This window comes from Carettochelys insculpta, chromosome 17 (assembly GCF_033958435.1).
Source record: "Carettochelys insculpta isolate YL-2023 chromosome 17, ASM3395843v1, whole genome shotgun sequence".
In the NCBI taxonomy this organism is placed as follows: Eukaryota; Metazoa; Chordata; order Testudines; family Carettochelyidae; genus Carettochelys; species Carettochelys insculpta.
The window spans coordinates 21527507-21552872 of NC_134153.1; the positions used below are offsets into that span (position 1 = coordinate 21527507).

The following is a 25366-nucleotide window of genomic DNA, read 5'->3' on the forward strand; positions in this document are numbered from 1 at the left end:
GTGGGATTTCTCATATACAGTATCGTATATATTATTGGGTTGGGTGGGAAGGAGGCAAAGGAGGAGAACCACTGTTCGAGGATGGCAATAGCTAATCTACAGGATTTATATGCAGTATGTAGGCCTGACAAGCGTATGCCCTAAAGACGCTAGCCAGTAGCAAAAGGCCATATTTTCACCTGCTCCAACAGAGAGAACTGTACGGAGTTTATCTTGGAAGCCATCCAGCTGATACAAACACAACAGTAATTCCAGAACAAACTCAAAACGTTCCTCTAATCATCATGATACATTTTACTTCACCAACCCAGTTACCCAGGCCTTCCGTGGCGCCTTCCTTAACTAAAAAACTTTGTCAATAGTTGTGTGCCAGGTTTGTGATTTTTAACACTGTAGGTTCAGAAGCAATACAGTAGTTGCCAAATAAACAAGCACATGGGAACTTTAAGACTTGAAAAAGCAACTGTAGGATTGCTATCAACATTGCACAGCAGTTTGGCATAGTACTGAGTAGTTTCAGCTGGGTATAAACACTCAGGTCTGGATGCCACTGTTCCAAGCCATAATTAAACAACATGAGCCTCTTAGGGCTATAAAACTGCGTAAGATGTTCCCTAGGAACCCTTTCCATGACATATTTTAGGGATTTCTACAGAGGGGAATGGGAACCAATTTTGTGAAAAATATATCTGCACCTCAAAACTATGTTTAATTAATGTTGGGGTGACAGTTTAGCCATGGGCCTAACTTTATCCACCCTCAATTACAATGCCAAACTTTGGTTGATTAGGCACCTCTACTATTTACAGTCTACTCTGTGTATGCTATAAACATGTGGATAGCACAATTCCAGTAGCAAGTGGATCTACTGAGGCTTTACAATGTGACTGAAAATAAACAAGCCCACTACTCTCCAAACAGATCTCACATGACATCAATTTACACAGAATGGAGACTGGCTGCCCTACATTTTATGCACAGAGGAGTTGGAACTGATTCTTAGATGTTGAAAATGGTAAGACAGCCTCAGGGAAAAAGTCTGCTTTCCATTATCTTTACTATACTGTATGTCTGTAAACATTTATGGCATATAAACTTAAAATATATGCAAAATTTAAGAATAATCCCTTACAAATGTATTAGTACTTCTCGTCATAAAGCATTTTACAATACAGAGATCATTTCACCCACCACTTGTTAAATTTACTTATCTCCACCCTAGCAACCATTCTGCATTGTCAATGCTACACAACAGTTTTTAGGAGGGGAACTGAAGACAGGCTTATGGAACTGAATAGAACTAAAGAGCTTTTGACTGGAAGGTTTAATCATTAGGTATTTTCTTTTGGGGTCAGAAGGATGAGACATTCCCTAGTGAAAGCAGATGCTTAGAGATCACATAACAAAATAAGATTACTCACTGTAGGAGGATATTCCATAAGGTTGTCCTGGTGGAGGGTATGGAGCATAAGTAGCAGCTTGCTGGATTCCTGAACTGTACTGGCTCTGCCCGTAGGTTGCCATTGTTGCAAAAGATGGAACAGTCACTAGATGGGGATGATGTCTATTCAGAACAAGAAAACAGATGGTCTATGGCAATATTATTTGTATGTAGCGTTCTAGAGTAATCTGACCACTCTAGCTGTAAAACTTTCCGAGACATACCTGGCTAGAATGGCTACATCTGATGTTATACTGCATATTACAGGAATATAAGATATGCCCCAGTGGGTCAGACCATTTGCTCCAGTATGTATTTCACTTCTGGCAGTGGCCTCTAGCACAGTGGTTCCCAACTTTTTCAGTAACACAGCACACTTCAATGAGACAAAATTCCATGGCATACCCACTTTTGTCAGCTGAACTGATTGCTCATGAACGTCACATTTACTATGGTTACGGTCTTACTAGAGAGACTTGCAACACATTAGTGCATTCAACAAGCCAAACGAGGATCAAATGGGATGTTGAGTAATCGAGTAACAGCTGAAATATTCGATTACTTGCAGAGTGTGGAGGCAGGCCCATAGAGTAGGCTTCCCTTCCTGCCAACCCACTGGAGCCCAGACATGATATTTAAACTACATCCTAACTCCAACAGGGTCCTGCCCTCTGTCCGCCTTACCACAGAAGGGAGGGGGAGCGGTCACCCTACCAGCCTGTTTGAGCTGGGAAGCAGCATTTTGGCCACCTCCCAGCATAAACAGGCTCCTGAGGGGGATCAGTACTTCCCCTCAAACGCTTGGAGAGTTCTCACAGCACACTAGTATGTCGCAGCACACTGGTTGAAAACCAGCGCTCTAGAGACATCTCAAAGCAAAAGCGCACAATGCCATCTTAATGCTTGGGCAATGCTACAACCTAGGTGGCACAAAATATTTGTAACAACTAAAAACAACTGTCCCGCTGTGATTTTCAGGTTTCATTTCAAAGTCGCAAAAACAATCCAGTTTCATGGAACATTTCTGAAATGCCACATTTTCCTCTATGGTCACTTATGAATGTGCCTATGTTCAGAATGGTAAGATCTGCATTCACAGGGTAGAAATGAGTTTGTATGATGAAACTCCAACCCTCTTCGACTCCCTCCAACTTGGTTAAGGAATGGTTTTCTGGGGCTATGGCCAGGTGTACCCTACACACTTTTGGAAGCACAGCTGTACAGGCCAGAGGCATGAGGAGTTCTCTCACTGACACAGTTATGCTGGCAAAAGCACCAAGCAAAGCATATTGCTAGAACTGTATGTTTGTTGTAGTTTAATTGGTGTGGCAGAGGAAGTGGGGGGGGAGGAGGCAACTGAGATAAGCTATACCAGCCGAATCTCCGAGCTTTGCCCGCATAACAATGTCTACACCATGAGTGGTTTTCCTAGCTTCCTGTATTGCGATACTGGCAAGTAGCTTCTAGGGCAGCTCTGGCCTGCAACTTGCTGCAGAACAGGTGCAAAGCTGAAGGAGCATGTTCTTTAAGCTTTTCAAGTTTGCAGGATCCACCAGAAAGTGATTAATCAGCTCAACAAAGTTTATAATCTCCAGTACTTCAGCTCTCCTGAACGCTGTCAGACACTCACTCTGCGGAGCAGCGATGGAAAGGACACCGTGGTACTGCTTTGCTGTCACCTGAAAAACAAAATTAAAATGTCTCTTGTTTTGGATAACATTCCATTGCATTGCTCAGAAGATGCCATTGTTCTGAGCATTGTTAGATGCACAAATTTACTCAATAGCTAGAAGAATATTTTAATTAAATCTTCAAAGACTTCTAGGAGATTATGAAATGTGACAAGTCACTTTCCCTTTGAATGATAATTAGTAAAATCAGCTTTATGTACTTATTGTTATGTACTGATTTATTGACTGACCTGGCTATTTTTTGAGGTGATCACTGAGCCACATAATGATGGTGGGGGTCCAGTTCTGCAGGGATCACCAATCCCAGTGATGTCACAGTCCCTATTCATGTTCCTGTATGCCAGCGGCATCGTTTAATGTGTCATGGAGCGCACACATACACCAATGAACATTACATTACCCAGGGACAGCCCCAGTGCTACTGATGCCAGCATTAATATGTGATTTGCTACTCAGGACTTGTAAATAGTATCCAGCTTGTCAGGCAGAACAAAAACATATCTGCCTTGTGGGCCCACAAACCAGAAAAAAGCACCAGCAGCACCTTTCAGGGCATGCAAGCTGCCATGTGACACATTAGGCCGGAAGCAGCTACAATGCTAGAGGACACCAATACTACAAGAAAATTACCCTGATTAGGAAGTCATTCAAAATGATAACTTCAGTGTGTTAAGCAATTCATAAGTTAATGAATTAAACATTTTAAACATACTTTATTTATTAAAAAATGCAAATAGGTATAAAATCTAAATATATGGAAATACTTATATGGGCTTAAGTAGCTTGTTATTCCATTAACCTAGAGAAGATTTCCAAACTATACAGAATACAGTTATATAAAAGACTCATCCTTTCTGATTCCTTCTGTGTCTCTCTTGGTAATTAAATTTTCCTTTGGCATGCTAGGTTTTTTCATGGTGGTTTATGTGGTTTTATCATTTTTGTTCTAAAATTAGGGTTAAATTGAACTACTAACAAAAAAGGACATTAAACCCAATGGAAATTTTTAATATACGTTTAAAAATATATTTATCGGTCCTAATTTTTCTGTTCCCTTTTTTATGTGGGGAATCATGAACATGGATACTTGATAAGCAAAACTATTAATAGTAATTAATATGGAAAATAACTTATTTTAAACATGCACATTCTCCTTCATTGATATTATGACAAATGAGTAATATCAGATACATTTCCTGAAAAATAATTATTCATTACAACTGATCAAAAGATAGGAATATTTTATGAACATTAACGTAAAAAATCATCCTTTTTCTGGTAAAAGTTTTGGCTAGTTTACGAAAAGTTTACCAAGAAAATAAAAGTCAGAAAAGGTACACAAATTATGTTTTTGCTTATTTATTTATATAGTTGTGTCGATGTTCCTACAATGAAATGCTGTGAGTTCTTCTAGAAGTTAGAGAAGTTAACTATGTTAAAACTTCATTAACTACATTTAAGTCCCCATTGCCCTATTTAGGCATCTAAAGCACAACACGCTATCATTCAGGCCTGAAATCTGGAAGTCATCTGACTGCTCCCTCTCTCTCGCCCCACACACTAAGGTCATGTTCAGATTCTCCCACACAATGAGACATCTTTTCCCCCACCTCAATGCCTTTCAACACCCCCAATTTGGATTCCTTGTAACCTCTTTTCTTCTGGTTTCTCTGACACCCACACCACCTGCAATCTCCACTATCCAGGACATAAACATAGCTACTGACATCATATTCCTTGCTAATTGCTCTGACCCTGGCCTCAGGATGAGAGGGAAAAGGGAAAAAGATAAAGGGGGCAACTACATTGGAGCCTGGAGATTCAAAAGAGCCCAGGGATCCTGGCCACTGCTACCATGGCAGCGGCTGGACCCTTAGGCCTTTTAAGTTGCCCTAACTTCCCCGCCCTAACTTCTCTGCCTCAGTTTCTCCTTCTGTAATATGAGAATTATACTCACCTACAACATTCAGGTGTGGCTGTAATGGTTATTTCATGTTTAACATATTTAGACAATAAAAAGCCATATTAGTGATAAGGAGATATAGGAGAAAATTCTCTTTAAAAAACCAAGGGCTTACCTGAGTCAACAACAATTTTACTATGAGCAATTTGCTTGGACTTACCTAAAAGAAAGTTTTTATACAATTAGATTTTAGATTCTGAAAATAAATTCTTACTTTTGGCATAGCCCAGACCCTCTTTCTTTCAATAACACTGTATTTTAGTAAAATACAGCCTTTTCATGTTTAATGCCTTGTATGCTTGAAAATGGTGGGAGAAGTAACAGGTGAAGAGCAGCAAGTCCATTTTATGTCTGCATATTTTTTAACATTAAAAGCAGGTTCAGGGGCACTGTGGCAGGACATTCCACAGGCTTTATGAAAATATGAATATGACATAACAGGAATGTACTTTATGCAAAATGCCTCATAAGGTATCATTGAAAAGCTTATAATCTACTGAATACGAGTAGCCCATTTTTATGCAAGTACAGATTGAACCTCTTTAATATGGAACTCCTTTGTCTGGCAACCTTCGTAACCCAGAATGACTTTAGTTAGCCAGACGACCACTGACCATGGGTGTGGCCAAATTTCCCATGATCCCATAAAGTTTGTTACAGCCACAAGTACCGGCTCTCAGTGTTCTGTGCTGTTATTTAGCTGTAACTAAACCTAAATGTCTTTTAAAGAGCCCAGTAAGCACTGGAAGGGTTAGTAATGCTGCTAGACAATACTGATCTCTTGTGGTCTGGTAAATTCTCTCAGTATTCGTATTCCAGCACAGCAAGTCATAGTCACAAGGGGGAATCTTTTACTGAACCAGTATGAGGAACAGGCATTCTGGGGGTACGCATGTGCACATACAAGATGTTTTACTATACTTTTTTGCAGCCACTACTTTAGAATACTGCCTTTTAACAGGACGTTTTATTATTTATACTTTGTCTCCTAAAAGGGAAATGTAAGGTAATTAATGGAGTTAAAATACACACATTTTGGTCCAAATATTCAGGATTTCATATGATGTGTATTTATTTGTGCTGAATTTGCATATGCAATTATTATGATTTCACACAGAGCAACTGCACCTGAAAATGTCCACATAGACATCTAACTGAACACGTGCATGCACAAACACTGCACCTGAACTTGTACGTGGAGTTGCCACAGTTTCAACAAAAGCACACCGATTTGCATGTGTTTTTGCATAGGAAACTCCGGAAATGTGCATCCTACCATTTACAGAAATATTTTAATTTTTCCCCTACTGAACAAGTAATTTTTTCAAGTGAAAGACTATAACATACTATGTTGTTGGGGGAGGGGGCTTTTCATAATATGAAAACAAATAGCTACACTATTTCTTTTAGAAATCCACAAATACTAAATGTCACTAGCACAATCAGATTCAAGCGCACAGCTTTTTCTTTAATGACTCTTATGTGTCACAATAAAAGTTTGTAATGTTTTCAGACATCTGAAAAGAAAATATCTTTGCTCCAAGAACTAAGTATTAGCACCAACATTTTCTATAAATGTATATATTTTAAAAGATATTTCCTTAAGATTCTGATCTTTCCAACAAACCTTTTAAATTGGTGAATATCTTTACATGCTTTAATCTAACATAATTCCTAACAGCTCAACAAACACGGACACAACACTTAGCTTCTAACATATACAGCAACATAAAGTGGCTCCTAACAGTCTGCAAATAAAGGGTTAAACATAATAGTTAAACATAATAGCCAGTGCCTTCTGCTAACTCTACTCCAACAGGAAGGCTGAGGGATCCTGACCACAGCAAACAATAGCTGGAATTGTACCGGCGAGAACTAGTTCGGCTGCATCATTTGCCAATAATTTTTAAAACAGATTTAGCATTCTTCTGTTTCCTTCACTTGAACAGTATAATAGGGAAGACGGGGGAGGGGAAAGAGGAGAACAGATAAGTTTCCATCATAGCCTCAACCACTAAAAGAATTTGTCCTTGGTACCTGCCAAATACGAAACTCCAGACCACAGATCTGGGGACGAACTGTTCAGAAATGACAGCAATGATCTCAGCTGGACATGAACTGTAGCACAGCAACTGCTTTGGTAAAATGTTTCATATTTGCATCCTGGGTAATTAGCAATGGCAGCTTCTGTGCTTTTACCCTCCTCCACCCCAAATTGCAGCAATGTTACTAGAAGTCAGAGTTCAAGTTAATGCTGCCCTGGGGAGTCAATAGCTTGGCGGGGTCCAAACATAAAACATCCCGCTGTTGATTAAAATACATTTTTATACACATATTATTCTGACGTGCTTGCATTTATTCAGTTTCATTTCCAACTGCATCCAAATCAGATTCAAACATAACTGGACTTGTTACAAAAATATCAAATAGAAATTTTAACTGCTTCTTGCATCAAGGGACTAATCCTCACAAGCAGAGGCCAGAGAGCCGGTCAGTTCCTTTTACTGGTATATATACCACTGATACTAACAGTGGTATGGTTAATAAACTATAAGCAAAAGAAACAGCCTACCTTCTATGTCATCTGGAGCAGAGGCATTAACGTTAGAAAGAGTAAGCTTCAGTTTATCAGGGCACTCTCTGTTTACAGTCAGGTTGGGTGATACCACTAGATCTAGCATTTCCTTATACCTGAAGGAAAACAAAGGAAATGTAATTTATTCATTAATTATGCACGTTTCCTAATGATTCTATTATTCCCTAAGAGTATAAATATTAAAGCTGATTACCCAAACCCCGACTTCATATAAATTCTAAATAACAACATTTGCCAAAGTTTTGATCAAAGCAAAACACTGAATTCAAATGAAGTATTCGTTTCCTTGGAGATTGCACCCATTTGATTAATGTTTCCTACTCTTCCTGGATTTTGCCATCACAAAATTAAATATCTGATTCTCTGAAATGCCATCATAACAACAAACCATGTTTTTAAGTATCAACCACACCTTCTTATGTGCGCAGAGGTATTGGATAAGACTTTAGGAATAAGGACTGAACTCTGAATATTGAAGTGCAAGGCAGCTACCAACATTAGCCAGCTTTAAACTACAATTTAAAGTTATTACTTGCAATGGGAGAGGTTCAAAGGTCCGAGTTAACCCTGGTAGCTTTTGGCTGTTTCTCCGAAAGCCACTCCCAACCTCTCTGTTCTGACCATCAGGTGACAAAAGTTACACAAGGACACATTCTCTCTGCAAAGTCACCTGATTTTGGTTTGGCTGCAAGTGCCACAGGAGTAACTGCTGTCATGTGGTGCTCAAGTTTTCAGATCAAACCAGATAAGCATATCTATAAAACATCCACACAATGGTAATATGATACACAATACCAACCGATCAGATAAACCAGTTCAGATAAAATAAGGGCTGCAGAATCATCAGAGCGCACAAGAGCACATGTCCATGGATACCAACCCAAAGATTGCATTGCAACCCTAAGTGCTGAATTTCAAACACCTACACTTGCAAAAGTGCTCCCCAGCCCTTCCTTTGAAATACTGTTGCTGGCCCCCTTTAGAATTTCATGCCACTTATTTATGGGGTTCAATACTTAATTTTGGACACCTAAACTTGAAAATGTTGGCCACTATGATCAGGGACACACACAACTAGGGACCCATGTCACATTAGAAAAAGAGGTACACACAGTTTTACATAAAAAAAAAGTTTCATAGATATCTATCTCCCCTGAACATAAGCACTAGGAATAATCCATTTGTTTCCAATCCAGCATGGACACTTTTCTGAGTTTTGAGCCGTGAAGAAACCTAGTGGCTTAACAAGGGAAACCCAGTGGCCTTAAAAATTCCAGCACTAAACAGGTGAAGTTGAACTGCTTAAAGACAAAAACAAAACATGTGGTACCATATCAATCTCTTTTGCATGGTCAAATACACCAGTTTATTCTTCAGCATTTCAGTGAGGCCCAGAACAAACTATGCAGGCAGAAGGATTCAAAGACCCTGCCCTGCTTCCTCCCCCAGCTTTGCTGCTCACAGCCCACAAGCAGCTTGCACCATTTGTCAGGCTTGTCCTCACGCCAGTCCCCCTGAGGCAACAGCATTAAGAGAGAGGCTGATTCTGATTTCAGGGAAGTGTTCCAGAGCAGGGACAGGGAGCAGAACCTGAAAGATGACAGCTGGTGGGACAGGGAGCCGGGGGGAGGGGACAAGAGGAGAGGCACTTCAAAAGGCTCCCATTGCTATGAATGGATCAAAAGCATATGGAAGGTCCTAAGTCATGGCCTGAACCAGCTCACCTTTCTATTTACCACCACAGACAACTCCCTGCTCTGTGATAAGGATCTGGCCATTCAGTAATATAAAGACAGCAGATGGTGTGGCCGTGACGGTGGAGCTGGTATTAAAACGCATGGTACAGTACACTTAAAATGACATGAAGTTAAAACTTAGCAACACACAAATCTGAAGCTGGGCATTGTGTTCCTGTTAAGCTAGCCTTTGGAACTTCCATGTGGTCAATTCTTTTTTTTTTTTTTTTTTTCTTTTTAGCTTAAGGAAAAATCTCAGCATGTAGAAGTGACCGGGATGGAGAGATCAAGAACAATAAACGCTGTACTTTTCACCTGAACATTTCCAACCACTTTGCAAACAGCACAATCCCTGTGGGAGGGAGGTAGAATCATTACATGGCGCAGGGGAAGCCAGGCACAGAGAGGCGAAGTGTATTGCCCAAGATCCAACAGCAGAGACAAACAGAATTCAGGGGGTTTTGATTTCCTACTGCTCACTAATTAGGCAGCAACTGCTCCCCGTCAATTCATAGATCTATCCTTGAGAGATGTGCACACTGCCAGCAATGGATACCAGATAGCTCGACTATTTGCATGGTATTTACATACCAAAAATGTTCAGCTACATCAACTCCATCTTCACACTCACTTCTCCCTTGTTTTCTTCTAACCAAACATCTTTGGCTTCCCCACATCAGCCTCCCTGGACTGCCCGTGTGTGCACACACGCATACACATGCACGCACGCACGCACACCATTACCTTCCAGTACAGTGCCACAAAATCAACTGTGCCCAAACAGGATGAACTCAAATCAGCAGAAGCTGGCAAAATCTGCTTTTCCCTGCTCTGCAACTGCAGCATTTTACAGATATTTCATTAAAAAGAAAACCTCCCATGGATTATTAGTATTTTTCATTTCAATAGCCCCTTTCACCTAGGGCCCTCAAAGCACTTTTCACAGTCTCAGAACAGCTTGTCAAGCAAAGGTAAGTGCTATCCTTGTTTTAGAGACAAGGACACTGAAGCACAGCAAGATACAAATCAGGAGTGAATATGAGGGGGCTTTTAATTGCACCCACAAATAACGGTCTATGCTGCCAATTGCCTTTAGATTTAACAAGCTGAGTTATCTGTGGGTGAAATACTGGCCTCTGGCTTTAAACATCTCTCCCTAAGCAATTTGTCCAAGGTCACACACTGAGTCACTGGCAGCCAGGAGTCCTGCATCAATCCAGCAAACTGTCCCTACACAAAGACAAACAACATACTTTGAAGAAATAGCGATATACACCCGTTCTGTCATTATGAATAATAATAATCCCATAATATATAGGAGGGAGTGAGTTACCTATAGTAAACACTCAATTTTACAGACCCTGATTTAGTACGCTTTGGGAACAAGAGACATCTGTCAGACCCTCCCGTTGTTCCCGAGGCCCACTTAATCAGGGCCCGTAAAATTCTAAATCCTGCCCCCCGCAAAATAAAAATAATATGGGACTTACCCAAGCTGCCAGAGCCACCGTTGCTTGGACTATCACCATTGCCAGAGCTGCCACCATGCTCCGCCCACTGGGGTGGGGCATGAATGCAGGCAGACAGCACTTGCGCACGCTCCCACCCCTGGTGGGAGGAGCGTGTAGCAGCTCTGGTGGTGACAGTAGCTGCTCTAGCTGCATGGCAGGGTCTAGCAGCTCCAGCCATGCGGCCCAGGGCCCCCTCCAGCCATGCATGGCACTGGGCTTTGGTTCCTCCAGCAGCAGGGGATTAGCGGGCTTTTTTAAATTTTTTGGGAGTGGGGGATGAGCTGGGGGAGGCTGGCGGGGTAGGCCTCAGTAAACCCTCCGATTAACCAACGCCCAGGTTAAATAGTCACCCCCTCCCCGATTAGTCCATTAAATTGAGGGTTTATGTATTTGCAGAACACACACAAGAGATTTTACATTTTCCCTTGGATAGCTGTGTGGCGATCTGTTGGATTGCCTAACATTCAGTTGCACAAGCTCAAGAGCAAAGGCAAGCCATGGGTTCTCTCACTGCTTATGAGATGAAATATCCCTTTTATTGCACCACATAACAATAGAGCAACCTCTGTCTGTGCCACTCCAGCAACATAAGGGGAGGGGTGAGTTACTGTGACCACCCACTTGAGAGGGAAACCTTGGCTGATGGAGATCTGGTGTATCTAGTTTCTGTACTTCTGTCTCCGTAATTCCTAATCTACAGGGAATGCCAAGGAGGGAAGGAAGAATATCCAGGGGGTAACAGGCTCTCTCTCTAGAAAGCTGGCAATCCATCTTCTGCCAGTTAGAACAGCCCCTGGGAACGAAGGAACTCTAATTGACCTTGTGACGGACGACTCCATTCTGCTGTGCCCCAGTACAAGGCAGAATTTGTCCCTGGGTATTTTAAGAATGCCAGTGACCAGAAGATAGAGTCATATAATGTACCAAATTCATTCAAAATACTGAAATCACACTCATTAGACAAATGTGCAGGCAAAGACTTCATATTACTGTATGTCTGTCGGGCTGAACACCAGGTTTTCTATTCCTTTATGAAGTGATGTCCAACTGTTTCATTTCTATTTTAAAATCTCTACACCCAAATTAGGAAGAGGGAGAAAAAATATTTAGTCCCAAATCTTGCCAAGTTTGAGATGCTCTGTACAATCTCTCAAACAATGTGCACCCTTCAATGAACTCCAAAATCCCACTATTCAAGATTCTGCCCAGATTGTTGCCAAGCAAATGGGAGCAGATGTTTCGGGGGCGGGGATCTTTTATAATGATTAATGCACTCTAATTACATCATTGTTCAGGGATTATGTTAGCCATTGTCTGATTGATGATTTTTCTATTGTTTTTCCTCTACTCACTTTTGTAATTCCAAAAGTTATATCCCACTTCCCCACATTTGCTCTTTATCACTTTTTTCCCCAAAAATGTTTCCACTCCTGTTTTTCTTTAAATTGTGTATTTTGGCACATGCAAAAGGTAACAGCATGCAAAAGGCATAGCTGTGCATGCAACTTGTGTGCAAATATACCCCTCTGAGCCTTACTTCATGTCTCACACACACCCCATTACCAATTTGTGTGTCTTCTTATCTAACTAGTTTTGAAAATATTATGCTAACACTCTAAAGAAAATTTCCAGAAAAACAAAGGAGCCTGCATGAACCTGGGCTCACCAAAATGAGCGCGCAATCTAGGAAGCAACACATTTTATTTCATTTATTTATTTAACACTGCAAGCAATTGTTTCTAGGTTGAATACCATCCCTGAGAATCAGCAGTAATGGTTGCTGAGTCTGTGCTCTGATTAAAACCAGCAATGGTAGCATGTTGGGCTAAGACACATCTGGAAGAGCTTTTGGTTTTTATAATCTTTTAAAAAAAGAACCATGTGTGAATTTGGTGCTCAGCTTTTCCATTAGAATCCCCTTCTCAAAAAGTAATCTGTTACCCTGAAAGTCAGCCCGCAGCATCTCAGCCAAGAAGCAGAAAATTTTCTTTTACTAATGTTTAGAAAAAAATCCTTTTTGGTCATTTTGAAGTCAGAGAAGCCAAATTAAACATTTTAAGGTTTCAGATTCTTGGCCAGGGTAACATTCAAATCACATTTTCTTTTACAACAGTGTTTGAAGGGTACAAATCCAGGCCCCAATTCAAGACATTCAAAAAACGTGCCTAAGCCCAAGTAAGAGAGTAATCCTATCTCTATTCAGCAAAGCACTTAACCTGTGCCTAAGTGCTTTGCTGAATTGGGGTACAGTGTGCACATAAAGTCAGACAGGCAGACTACTACAGGTTGAACTTCTCTAGTCCAGCACACTCTCATCCAGAAACATCCAGAAACCAGCATGATTTTAGTCAGCTGTACAACCACTTACCATGGGTGTGGCAAAGTTTCCCATGGTCCCATAAAGTTTGTTTACAGCAATCAGTCCTGGCTCTCGGTGTTCTGTGTTATTTAGTTGTAATTTACTCCTAAATGTCTTCTAAGAGCCCAGTAAACAGCTGAAGTGTTAATATGCTAAACTACATTGACCTCCTGTGGTCTGGCAAACTCTGTCTTCAGGTACTGGTCAGGCCTCAAGCGTGCCAGACAAGAGAGGTTCAACTTGTATTTGGTGGTTCCTGAGTTAGTGCAATACACGGCAGTGTTTGAAATACCTCCTGCCTACTGATCACTATTGCAAATCAGAACCAACTGTACCACAGCTCTGCTGAAAGGGAGTTGTGTGGAGGAGGCAGAGAGGCATCAAATATGGCTCTTTTGCACTCCTTGGATCCCCAGGATTTAACTCTGGCATAACTGAGAGCAGCCGTCCGGATGCTTTAAAGATTTCACACATCCAAGTGAGGCTGAGGATGAGGGAGAGCTAGCTGGGCATTCCTGTCCCTCCCCAGTGAACACTTGGCTACCTGTTTGTGAAAAGGAGCTGGAAAGGGGGCAACACCTGTCTGTGTGCGTGTACATATTTCACTTGCCTCTGCAATGCCGCTCTTCCAAGAGCAGGAATACAGAAGCTCTACTAGGCCACCAGCTCAGCACAATACAAGTTTAAAAGCTTGTCTTTCTGAGTTACCAGGATTTTATTCATTCCAAGACAAATGAGATTCTGCATCAATCCCCCACAGGCAAGTTGTCAGGCACCACAGAATACATTTTCAAAAGAGCATGGTCTATCTCACTGGTGTGTCAGCAGTGACCAGGACAACAGGCTGAGAGCAGTGGCTCAATTGCCCTGTGATGAGTAGCCCACCACCTGAACGGGTAAAGGGCTTTCTGTTCTTAAGTGTCAGTCTTACTATAGGTGCTGGTGCAGCAAAGGGTCATTAGGAGATCCAAATAAAGAGAGCCACCTGGACCAGGAGAGGAATGACATTCCATGGACAGAGGCCTGAGCCAGTCGTGGAGGAAAAGGGGCATTGAAGATTCTGTCCATTGATGAGTGGATGAGGTAGGGGGACAAGGCAGAAAGGAAGAAAACAAGAGAGGTGAATCATCAGCTCTTTGAAAAAGTCAGCAGATCCTGCAGATAGTGGGATGAGGGAAATAGAGTTTTTTCTAGGAGAGTCAAAGGCTGCAAAATAAACTAATTGAATGGTTGGGAAAACCCTGCCAAGAAATGGCAACAACCATTTGTGGGGATCCCCTTCATAAATCTTATTTTTCTCTGGCTAGAAGCCAAATACAAGCTGAAACCACCAGAACTGCCTAACCACGTGCATGTGCCAGAGCCCTGGGCAGGATCGGCACATGTCTAATCCTCTGTTTTGGCTCATTTGGGGATCAGAGGATTAGAGACAGAAGTAACGTCTTTGTCTTTCTGCCCCAATTTTGTCTGATTTTATGAACCTCACTGATGTGTTTCACTTCCCTAGCCCTCCCAAACTGGGAGAGATGAATCAGTAGACAGCTACTTGATCAGGATTACAGATTTGCAAGAGTTTTCATTAAAAACAACCCAGAGCTTGTTCTCCTGTCTTGCTGATTTCAGAGCAGAATATATTCTTGCTTGAAATGCCCTGGAAAAAATCCCTCTGATTTCGAGACAAGAAGTTTGCAGGAGCTGAAATAGAGGCAGACAGCCCCCTCCAATATCATGCACACAGATTTTTTACAACATTCAGCATGTGTCCTCACAGGACAACTGGGAAAATTTGCTAATATTTATTATATATATTGAGAGGAGCATGGTGCACTATCTTACTACATACTTTAGAAAGGTGCATCTGGCTGTTTGTCTGTGCATCTGAGAGTCCATTCGTTCAAGAACTCCTATGCAATAAGAGCTGGAACCACCAAATTTGGTTGGCAGCTTCCCCTTCTCAAAACTTAAAGCAAGATTGGGGCCTGGTTGTGCCAGGATGATGCGATGTCCCTGGAATCTGATTGTTTCTCATTAAATGGAAAGGGGTGATAGCACGGACAGCTGTGCTCCAGAATGACCAAAATGGGACAGCCAGAACAGGGGACAGTTGTATTACACAGTAACCACAGGGGGGCGGCTGCACCTGTAAGAGATTGGCCAGCTCTGCATTTTACAGACTACAGATAAGTGGCTCCCCTATCCCAGCCCACTACCCCTAGCCCAGAGACCCAGCACTAGACATGGACAGTGGGGGTAAGACCCTCTGACCAGCAGTCCTGCTATCGCAGCTCGAACAGGGAGCAGCCATCAGAGAGGGCTGAGCATTGCAGCCCCTGCTCCTGGCACCCACCCCCCACGGGGAGCGGGGGGGGGGAGCTGCAGGCAACACCATGCAGCCCTGGCCAGCCCAAGGAGCAGCTGCCAAGTGGGGCTGGCCAGCATAGTCTCTACCACTACACGCCCCATGTGTCCCCAGAAGAGCCACTGGCAGGAAACTGCAGCCGCAGCCAGCCTCGGGGCTCCCGAGTCCCCCCATGCCTCTCAGCTCCTTTTACTGAAGGACCCCCCAACACACACACACACACACACCTACCTCACAACCCCCTGCCCTTAATTGCCACAAGGGCCCAAGCAATGCCAGGTAAATCATCTGCTTTGCTATACAGAGGAATGTGGACCTGCAGTCAGGCCAAACACTGTAATGAAGCTGGATGCCTTAGAAACACCTAAAAGGTGGCAAGCAAAAGAGAAGAGTAATGATCTCTGCTTCATTAAGAAAGAGGAGAAAGCTTGCAAAGTTCATGTCCTTAACAGAAAGAAAAGGCCAGGAGGTTCTACTTGTTTTTCCATTCTTAGTCTGGGTCAATTTTTCTAGAGTACCAAAATGATATAGGAGCCAAAGTTTTATTTTTAAAAGTGATGGACGCCAGGTCTACACTAGGAGAGTAAGTCGAATTTAAAGGTCTGAGATCAACTTTATAAACTGAATCTACACCCCAGTGCTCAACAGGTCACTCTAATGTTGACTTTTGTAATGCTGACTTCCCCCCAGAGTAACTTGAGGGTCACATTTGTGAAGTCAAACTACACAGGTGGAGACTGCAGCGTTACTAAGATCAATTTTACTAGCCTTTAAACTAACCCACATTGCCCCTCAAGGTGTCTTTTCCAGCCATAGCTCCACCCCCGCTGTGCTCCAGATCTGTAGGAAGTAGGAAACAGGAACCCCGGCATTTGGAATTCATTTCTTTATAATCAGCGTGTCGATCACATCTAGCCACTTTAGGGAACCCAAGCATAGAATCACCGGAGAGCCAGGGTTTCAGTTTGGTTGGTGGCCTAGCCCCAGCCCCACCACGCCACATGGAAGCTTGGCTGTGAGGACTAGACAGCGGCACATGAGACAGCAGGGCAGCATGTCCTCAGGGGGTGAAGGCTTCTTCCCTGCACACAATATAGCAGGAGAGGCCATGATACTTTTTTTCTGTGCTTCACATTTGTATGTGGTGGCCTCCCCTCCCCCGACAGGTGCCAAGCCGCCAACTTACCACGTGACTAGCCCCCGGTCCCATGTGCCATGCAGCTGGTGTGCCAATCCCCGCCCCACTATACCATATAGCGGCTAGGCTGTGGGGGTCGTGCTTGTCGGAGTTCAAATCTCCATGGGACAGTCCCCCTCTCCCATAGGCGCTATGCACTCGGGAATCTTGCCCCTGCCCAATCACACCACATGGCTAGCCCACACATCACCATACCACATGCCGGTGGTGCAGTGTGAATCATGCTTTCCAGACAGCAGCATGTCCTGGCCTGCATGGGGTGAAGGCTCCCCAGGCAGCAAAGATTTTCAGGGGCTGTCACCAGGGGGCAGGCTCCCCTTGCAGCAAAGATTTTGGGGGGGCTGGCTGGCCCCTGAAAGGCAACACATGACAGGTGGAAGGCTCCCCTCAGTGGGGCTGCATCTAGATTTTGGGTGACTGCACCATGTTAACAGATACCTCAGTAAGCTCCTGACAGCTGAGCTTTGTGGGGGCCAGTCACAGACACATCTATGTGGGCTGGCTCCCCTGGCTCCAGAGGACAGACAGCACCTTGTTAACAGGTGCCAGCTGAGTTCTGGAGCCAACCACAGCTGCATTCATCTTCTGGGCTTTCTTCCGGCCCCCGTCCTTTGCCTAGGCACGCCGCTACAGCACTCTCCTTCCCAACGAGTGTGGCTTGGGGAAGCCACTCAGTCTCCCGTTTGCTACATTTTTTCTGGGGGAAAAACAGCTCCCTGACATGCTATCTTGCCCCATGAAAGGTGTTCTTTCACCAGGGGAAAACTGAGGTACCTGTTATCATGGCGCCGTCAGTTGGAGTGCAGACGCCCTAATATGTGGGTGGGATCGACAACACTCCTAAAGGTTCAACTTCCCTCATTTTTTCTATTGTCTACTACTTCCTTAACTCTGCCAGATGTCTACTTCGGATGGACTCCACTGAAAGCAAGTATGTATAGATTTCCTGAAATGCTTGTACATTATTGTAGCCTGAGCACCTTTACTGATCGTTTTGGCCACTGTACCGGTTTTTCCATTAGTTCTTTCACCAAGGGAAAATTGAGGTACCTCATAACATGGCACTATCAGCCGGAGCACAGATGCCCTGATATGTGGGACTGACAGCTCCCTGACATGCTGCCTGGCCCCATGAAAGATGGTCTTTCACCATGAGAAAACTGAGTTACCTGTTAACATGGCACCATCAGCTGGAATGCCAACGCCCCACTACATGGGACTCACAGCACTCCCAAGGGTTTCACTTTCCTCTAGTACCTCCTCAACTTTCCCAGTCTACTGTGCTCCAGGAAGACTGACACATAAATAGCCAGCACTGACAATGGCAATTATCAAAGCATCCTAATTCAGGGGCAGGCTTCAGAAAAACGGATGTCTGTTTTCAACAGCAGGGGGGAGAGAGAGCAATGCACTCTGGGATGATGACATCTTACTCCCACAAGCACTTACGGTGCATTTTTTCTCATAACACACTGGCAAAAATGCAACAGGGCTACAGGAACTGAGGGATAAGGGCCCACAATGCAGTGCTGCAACAGGCAAACTTAGGCAATGTGGTGGGGACACACTACCTCGACTTTGTGAGCAGATGTGGACACAACTTCAACTTTGTAAAATCTAGTGGTATAAAGTCAACTTTAATATACCCAACTTTATTTCCTAGTGTGGACATACCCTTAAGTATAAAGGCCCAGATCTTCCTGCTGTGAGTGCATGGGCCTGGACTCGATGACCTCTTGAGGTCCTTTCCAGTTCTATGAGATATGATGAATATATCTCCATGTTTCAGAACTACTGAAAGAGGAAGTAAAATTTTTAGGCAGACTTTTAAACTTCCATTGACTGTGCTTGTTAACGTGTATTTAACTCCAATGCCCAATTGACACTTGGGAGAAAGCGACATCTTTGAAATTCAAAATCCTGCTCTTTCATTTCCCTACAGTGGGAAAGTTCACAGTACACAACTTTTGAGGTCTCCCCATGACATTCTTCCAGGAAAACCAGGAGCGGGAAGTGCTCTTATTACTGATCATTTCCAAGGCAAGAATGAAAACAAGAGAAAGTTTTAAAAGCAGAAGCAGCAGTAACCCTTTCAGGCCTTCTATTCTGAACAGAAAAGCAGCGAGAAAGGAGCCCAGGCCTAGCTTTTTATAGAACTACAGAGCAACTAGAGCTGGAAGGGACCTCGAGTCCAGTCGCCTGCCCACATTTCCTTTTAAGCTTCCATTTCTTACAGCATTTTAGTTCATTAATAAAAGGCTCCCAAGAATCCAGGATGTGTCTCTCTCACAGACCATTACACATGTCACCACCGTGCAGCTCTGATGCTGCTTTTAAATGCTTTGCTTCCTTGGATGCTGTTGCTTCTCTGGCAGGAATCGTCTTCCTAAGAGCTTAAAAAAAGCATCAAACAGCCTGCAGCTTCTGTGCAGTTTCCAAATTCAGCCCCTCTTCTCCACATCCTCCCATGACCAACAAGCCACCAGCAAAGGAAATCACCATTCTGCTAAGGCTTCAGTAATAGGAGGAATCCCAGTTCCCCTCTGCCAGGACATATCACACAAAGGAGACTCTCCATGACCTCAAGCCCCTCTTCCGAGTTACTACCATAAGGAATTCCCAATACCAACACACACACACACACGAGGTGAGCAGTCCGAGCAGTCCCCTTTCCCTTAGTGCTGTGCTCAACATGAATCACTAATATTTGCTTTCTCTGTCAGTCTCTGCTCCTTCCACATCAGGCACTTTGCACTTCTGCAGGTGAAAGCACCACAATTTTCTCTCTCTCTTTCATATGAATCAAAAGAGTCAAGGATGGAAAAAAGAAAGACTTATTAGCTAACCAAGTCCCTCCCCAATAAATCAGAGAAATCCATGCACTAAATACCTGAACAAGCATAAAGCTAAACATGAGCTGGCATAAATGCTCCTTCTGCAAGACTGACAATGAGGCGTGATGATGAGCTATCTTTACAAGGTTACCTGCAGTTTGGGCTGTTTATATACCTGAGAAATAGCTATCTGCTGCTGACATGATCAAACAACGCAAGGGGAGATTTTTCATCTGATAATTCCACGGACCGTTCCAAGTACTAAAAGGAGAGGTGCTCACAGAAGCTTGTGACTGTTCTGTAAAAATGCAGGTATGAAATTGCAGAACTATTAATTTTGGCACCCGAGATGAATGGTGATGGATTTCTAGTCCTACTCTTTAGAGCAGAGGTGGAGTACCTCCAGCCCACAGGCCGCATGTGGTTCATTAGGGTAGCTGCTGATGGGCTGCCAGATGCTTTGTTTAGCTGAATGTCCACAGGCACAGCTGCTCGCAACTCCTAGTGGCTGTGGTTCGCTGTTCCCACCACTTGCCACAGGCCAGGAACTGCAAACTGTGGCCATGGGAGCAGTGGGGCTCAATGCCTGCAGATGCTCAGGTAAGCAAAGCATCTGGCAGCCCACCAGCAGCTGTATCTGATGAACCAAGTGAGGTTGGCATGCTGGAGGTTCCCCAACACTCCTGCAGAGCATATTTTCAATATAAATACACCCGCCCTTACTTGAGCATAATTTCACAATGAAAATTTTAAGCCCCCTGGGATCTAATTACCCCAAGGTAAGCCTCACAATAGGCACAGCTAGGTCAACAGAAGAACTATTCCAACAATCTAACTGCAGCCTCTCAGAGAGGTTGACTTACTACAGGGATGGACGAACCCCTTCTGTTGATGGAAGCATCTGTGGTACAACAGTGCAGCCGCTTCCCATTCTCTCCCTGCATCTCTCTGCTGTTTCTTTCCTCCACCACAGAGGAAGGCTAAAAACCAGCTTCCTCTGATGCCAGGTGATCCCGTTTCTGAATCATTTCAGGGTGGGGGAAACATATCTGAGAGTAACTCAGCGTGTTCCTACCACACATCCAAGGTGAGGTGTACAGCTTCTGCCCCACTCTGAAGTGCTACTACCCATGAACTGAAGATCAACATGGACCCAGGCCAGCACAATGACTTCTGCCAATATTAGCACAATTACAATGCCCATGGAAGGGATCCTTCATAGCTTTCATGGTAAGAAATTAAGTCAAGTTCCTAGACAAAGCAGTGTCACCTGCAAAACAAACAAAAACAACTCCTCCACCCAAACCCCGCCCCCAGTATTCCCATCTAATGTTTCTGAATATTAACATTTGATAAGCATTTCTGATCTGTTAACTATGAATAGGTGGAGATTTCACTCAGTTTACCAAAAAAAAAAAAAATCACTAAAAAAACCCCAGAAGTATAACAATGCTCCCTCTGTAATATGGTGATGCTGAACGAAATAGAAAATTGACTATTCCTGTATAACGTCTCTTGAAACAAAAGCTCACTGTTGTAATGATTGTTTTGTTGCTGATATTTACACAAAGATTTATAAACATGTTAAATCTTCCTGAATAAAGGTTATTTTCTAAATTAAGTATCCTGTGGACTAAATGAAGAAAAGAATCCACAAGGAAGTCCGTCAGCGCCTTATGAATCCATCCCCCCCAGGGCCCAGATATTGGAGAGCATCCAACACAGCAGAAAACTCCCACTGCTCTCAAACTCTTTCCACAACCAAGCACAGGTTGCACCTCCCTGGTCTGGTGCTCTTAGGTCCTCGGTGGCCCCAAATGAGGGATTTTGCTGGATCAGAGGAGGTTAATGCCCCCCAGTCCTTAGCCATCCCTGCTGGACCTCCTGCTGCAGCTCCCTGACTCTCCAGCCGTGGCTCACCACTGCAGACACCACTCCAGCTCTGGCCCTGCGGCCCCCAACAGGTCTGCCAGGAGGCCAGCTTAGCTTGCCCTCCCGCCCCAGCTCGGTGGTCCAGGAACATCCCTGGTCCTGCCAGATGAGGGATGTTGCCAGATCAGAGGTTGTCGGTTTTAGGAGGTGCAATCTGTCTATGACCCAGTGAGTGTAGATTTGTCTTTTTTGTAACTGGCCTAATGTGCATGATTGGCCTCCTTTGAACCATAATTTAAAATATTTATTTGCATTCAAACTCTTCAGGGTAGGGAGCCACCTTTTATTTCGTCATATACTTTACTGAGCACATTAATAGTAGCAATAACAACACTTCTAACATTTCAGTCAACAGGAATAGAATGATGAACTGACAGCGTACGATTTAATATGCCACAGCATTGCTAACACTTTCTATAGACAAGCTAATGTTTTCTAGCATTGCCAAATCATGCAATTTTACTACCAGTCTTGTGATATTTGGTATTTCTGTTAAAGCCCCTGTTACTGGAATAAAGTGACTCCGAGAATCTCAGATTTCATTTGAATAAAGTTACACTTTTCTAGCCCTCTTGTTAGCACAGAAAAGCTCTGGAACAAACTTGGGTGGCTTAAAAGCCAGAAGACAAATAAAAAGAATCAAAACATTATTTAAAGTCTAGTAATTTCTAAGGCAAACTCCTGATTTTTGAAGGGTTGGGACTGGCACAACTGACTGCATATGTTGTCCTACCATAAGTTCTGAATCTCCCCAAGTGCTGGTTTGTTTGCTGTAGTCACCTGTTATGATTCCAGACCAGTGGTGGGCAAGCTGCAGCCCACGCACCACAGGCAACCCACTGGGGCTCTACGGGCTCATGCACCCCCTCTCTGCCTGGCTCCCCCCAGCCTCTTGTGCCCTGTGGTCCTGCACTTCTTACTCCATCCCATCCCTTCAAGCACGTTAGGAGCACTACAGATCTCCAGGTGTGCACGCTGTTCCTGTTCCACCACCTCTTTTCCACGCCAATTTGGGGCATTCCACCTCTGGAAAGAAAGTGGACGAGTGGGGACAGAGGGTGAATGAGTGGATTTGTGGCACTCCAAAAGTGCAGGGAAGGAGGAGGAGGAGGAAGTCTGAGGCTCCGGTGCACAAGGCAGACAGGCTGTCCATGGACCTTAGGTGGAACCCCAGTGGATCACAGGCTGCTGTGGCCCACTGAGATGAAAGAGGTCCACTCATGTGGCCCACTCACTAGTCACAGTTGCTCATCACTGTTTCAGACCATTTCCTTACGTACATACTGCTTTTTCTCACCTCAGGCCTGTTGGTTAACAAGATGGGCAGTTTTCTGAGCAACTGTGCTCACCTTCTTTCTACACGCCCCCTCCAAGAGGCTCTCATTCCCTTGTCGTCAGACAGAGGAAAAGGGGGTGGCTGCTCATTAACAGGAGCCATAGCTGGGCAGTGGTCTTATGTATATCCCCTCCAATTAACCTGTGAAAGAGATTGGAGAAAGACACACCAGAGGATGCATCCACACTTTCTGGATCATTAGTCCAAGTGCGTGTGGCACTCAACATCCCAAGAAAACAGAGTGTATAAAGAAAACAAGCCAACGCAGCCAATTGTGACTGTTACATACTTCAGGGGATCCTCTTAGCAGACATAATCTGAGCTATGAAAGATAACTTTGAAGTAACAGCAGAGCCTGGGCTTTGTCCTTCAGCTCAGTACAATGAAGTAACACATGAAACAGACTGGGCTTGAAATGAAAAACAAAACTGTATGGTCTGAAAGCAACAAAACAAAAAACAGAACACCCAGAAGTGTTTCTTTTGAAATGTCATGACACACAGCACTGCAACATATAACACTAACAGCATTTTAAATGCTGCACAATGCAACATACAGTAAACTCTTTCATATCTGGCAGTCCCATGACCAGGAGGTTGCCGGATATTCAGATAGCCTAGATAATACACAGGTATACCTAAGCAACACACAACACTAAAGAAAAACAAGATATTATGAAACAAACAAAAATGTACACAGAGTACTTTACTTACCATCAACAGTAGTATGGTGCACTGTAAACTTATACTGTATTGGCTGTATTTATTTGTATTTACTTTCCCTATACTGACTTATGGAAAATGTAACTAAAATTTACTTATAATTAAAATGCCAGTTATTTGAGAGTTCTAGATGTAGCATACCAGATATGAAAGAGTTTACTGTAATATGAAGACACATCTTCAAGGGACACACAGGGAGATGGATTTGGAGTCCTTCAAAATAGGGATAATATTCTCCTTGGACAGTCACATAGAAGCTGTCTTCAAATATCCCGTTCTCTTCCCTATGCGAGCCAAAATGTTGCATACAATGTCAAGCATTCAAAAGCATGATATTTAAAATAATAAATTAGGCCTATCTGCCTTCTACTTTTGAGTCATTAAGGTTCACGTTATCTTGTTCTTCTACAAACTTGTTTACAGCACCTCAGACCTCACAAGCCAGCATGACTTGTGGAGTTAGCGCATCAAGAAAAACATCAAATGCCATAAAACGTTCAAAACATTCTGAGAAGCGACAATGCGTGATGCACCCAAGCAGGCCGGCCAATGGCAGGGAGAGGGGAGGGGAAGGGGACAGTTGCCCCGATCCCCTTTGAAATGCTGCAGTCCACTTCTCTGCCCCTTGGCATGGCTGCGGGGGGGATGGGACTGCCCTTTGCTCCGCCCCTTCTACTTTTGGACCCACCCCTTCTGGGGACACAGATCAGGGTTTCCCCTCCGACATTGGCCCACGGCCCTGCTGCACTCAAGCACTCCATCTCATGCTTTGTTAATCTGAGGAGGATTTCACCCCATAAATCATCCATTAGTTTTACATCATTACTATTTTAATCTAGTATTTAATGTATATTAAAAAGGTGAACAATGCTTTGGGAAACTAATCCAGCTACCAGATCTTCATCGTTTAAGTGACTATAGACTTCACTGGGATACAAAATTCAAAGTATAACTAAAAGCCCATTCCATAAAACTGTTCCTGCTCATTTGGAAAAGTAGATCTGTTTCCTTTGTGCAAGTGGACAGCAGAAAGATTAAGGTATGGCAACATTGCATTCCTGTGTCTAGAGACTCTTCCATTCAAAGACTGCTGAAGGAGAAAGCTCCATCCCCAGGCAGACTCCATGCAAAACTAAGTCCTGTAGATGCACAAATTGTAGCATTTTAAGTACAATAATTAAAGCACTCCAACTCCCCAGTGTAGGTGCAGTTCATTCACTGTAAAGGTGTTTTATGCCACTCCAGTTATTTCTAGTCAGGGTATAGGGATAAACTAAGCTGGCATAAGGCACCTTTATATCACCATACTCGTGGCTGCACCAGGGCTTTTACTCATGACTTTTACTCATATGACTTTTTGATTTTGTTCTTTTTTTAACTAAAATAATTAGATCTTCCACAATTGAAATAATTATACTGGTAGAATGTAAGTGTAAACCAGGCTTAAAAAACATTGACAGATCAAAGCAGAAAATATTCTGCTAAGATTTTCAGACTTTTTTTTGTGTGTGTTAAAAATTCAAAAACTCTCAGACACTGAATTTGTTTTCTAACAGAAAGTGAAGCTTTCTATCTTCACAAATTGCAATGTTTTCCTTTAGGTTTTGTGTGCACTGCAGAGTTTTGTCACCAAAAATTATTGTGCTTTAAGTAAAGCACTTTAAATAGCTGCAGCATGTCCACTCTAT

At 43.3% G+C, this 25366-nt stretch overlaps 1 protein-coding gene across 8 annotated transcripts in view; it reads right to left on the reverse strand.

Annotated features, from left to right (window-relative positions):
- The window catches only part of EYA2 (EYA transcriptional coactivator and phosphatase 2), a 172817-nt gene that overhangs the window by 95258 nt on the left and 52193 nt on the right, over positions 1 to 25366 (reverse strand). For 6 of the 8 annotated variants that reach the window (XM_075011582.1, XM_075011580.1, XM_075011577.1 and 3 more), the window contains 4 exons: positions 7668 to 7786; positions 5211 to 5255; positions 3072 to 3120; positions 1422 to 1564 (listed from right to left, as the gene is read on the reverse strand). In XM_075011582.1, coding sequence (XP_074867683.1) covers positions 1422 to 1564; positions 3072 to 3120; positions 5211 to 5255; positions 7668 to 7776 — 346 coding nt within the window. In that variant the 5' untranslated portion in view covers positions 7777 to 7786. Of the gene's footprint in view, positions 1 to 1421; positions 1565 to 3071; positions 3121 to 5210; positions 5256 to 7667; positions 7787 to 25366 lie in introns of those variants that run through there. The other 2 variants (XM_075011584.1, XM_075011585.1) reach the window with 2 other exon arrangements.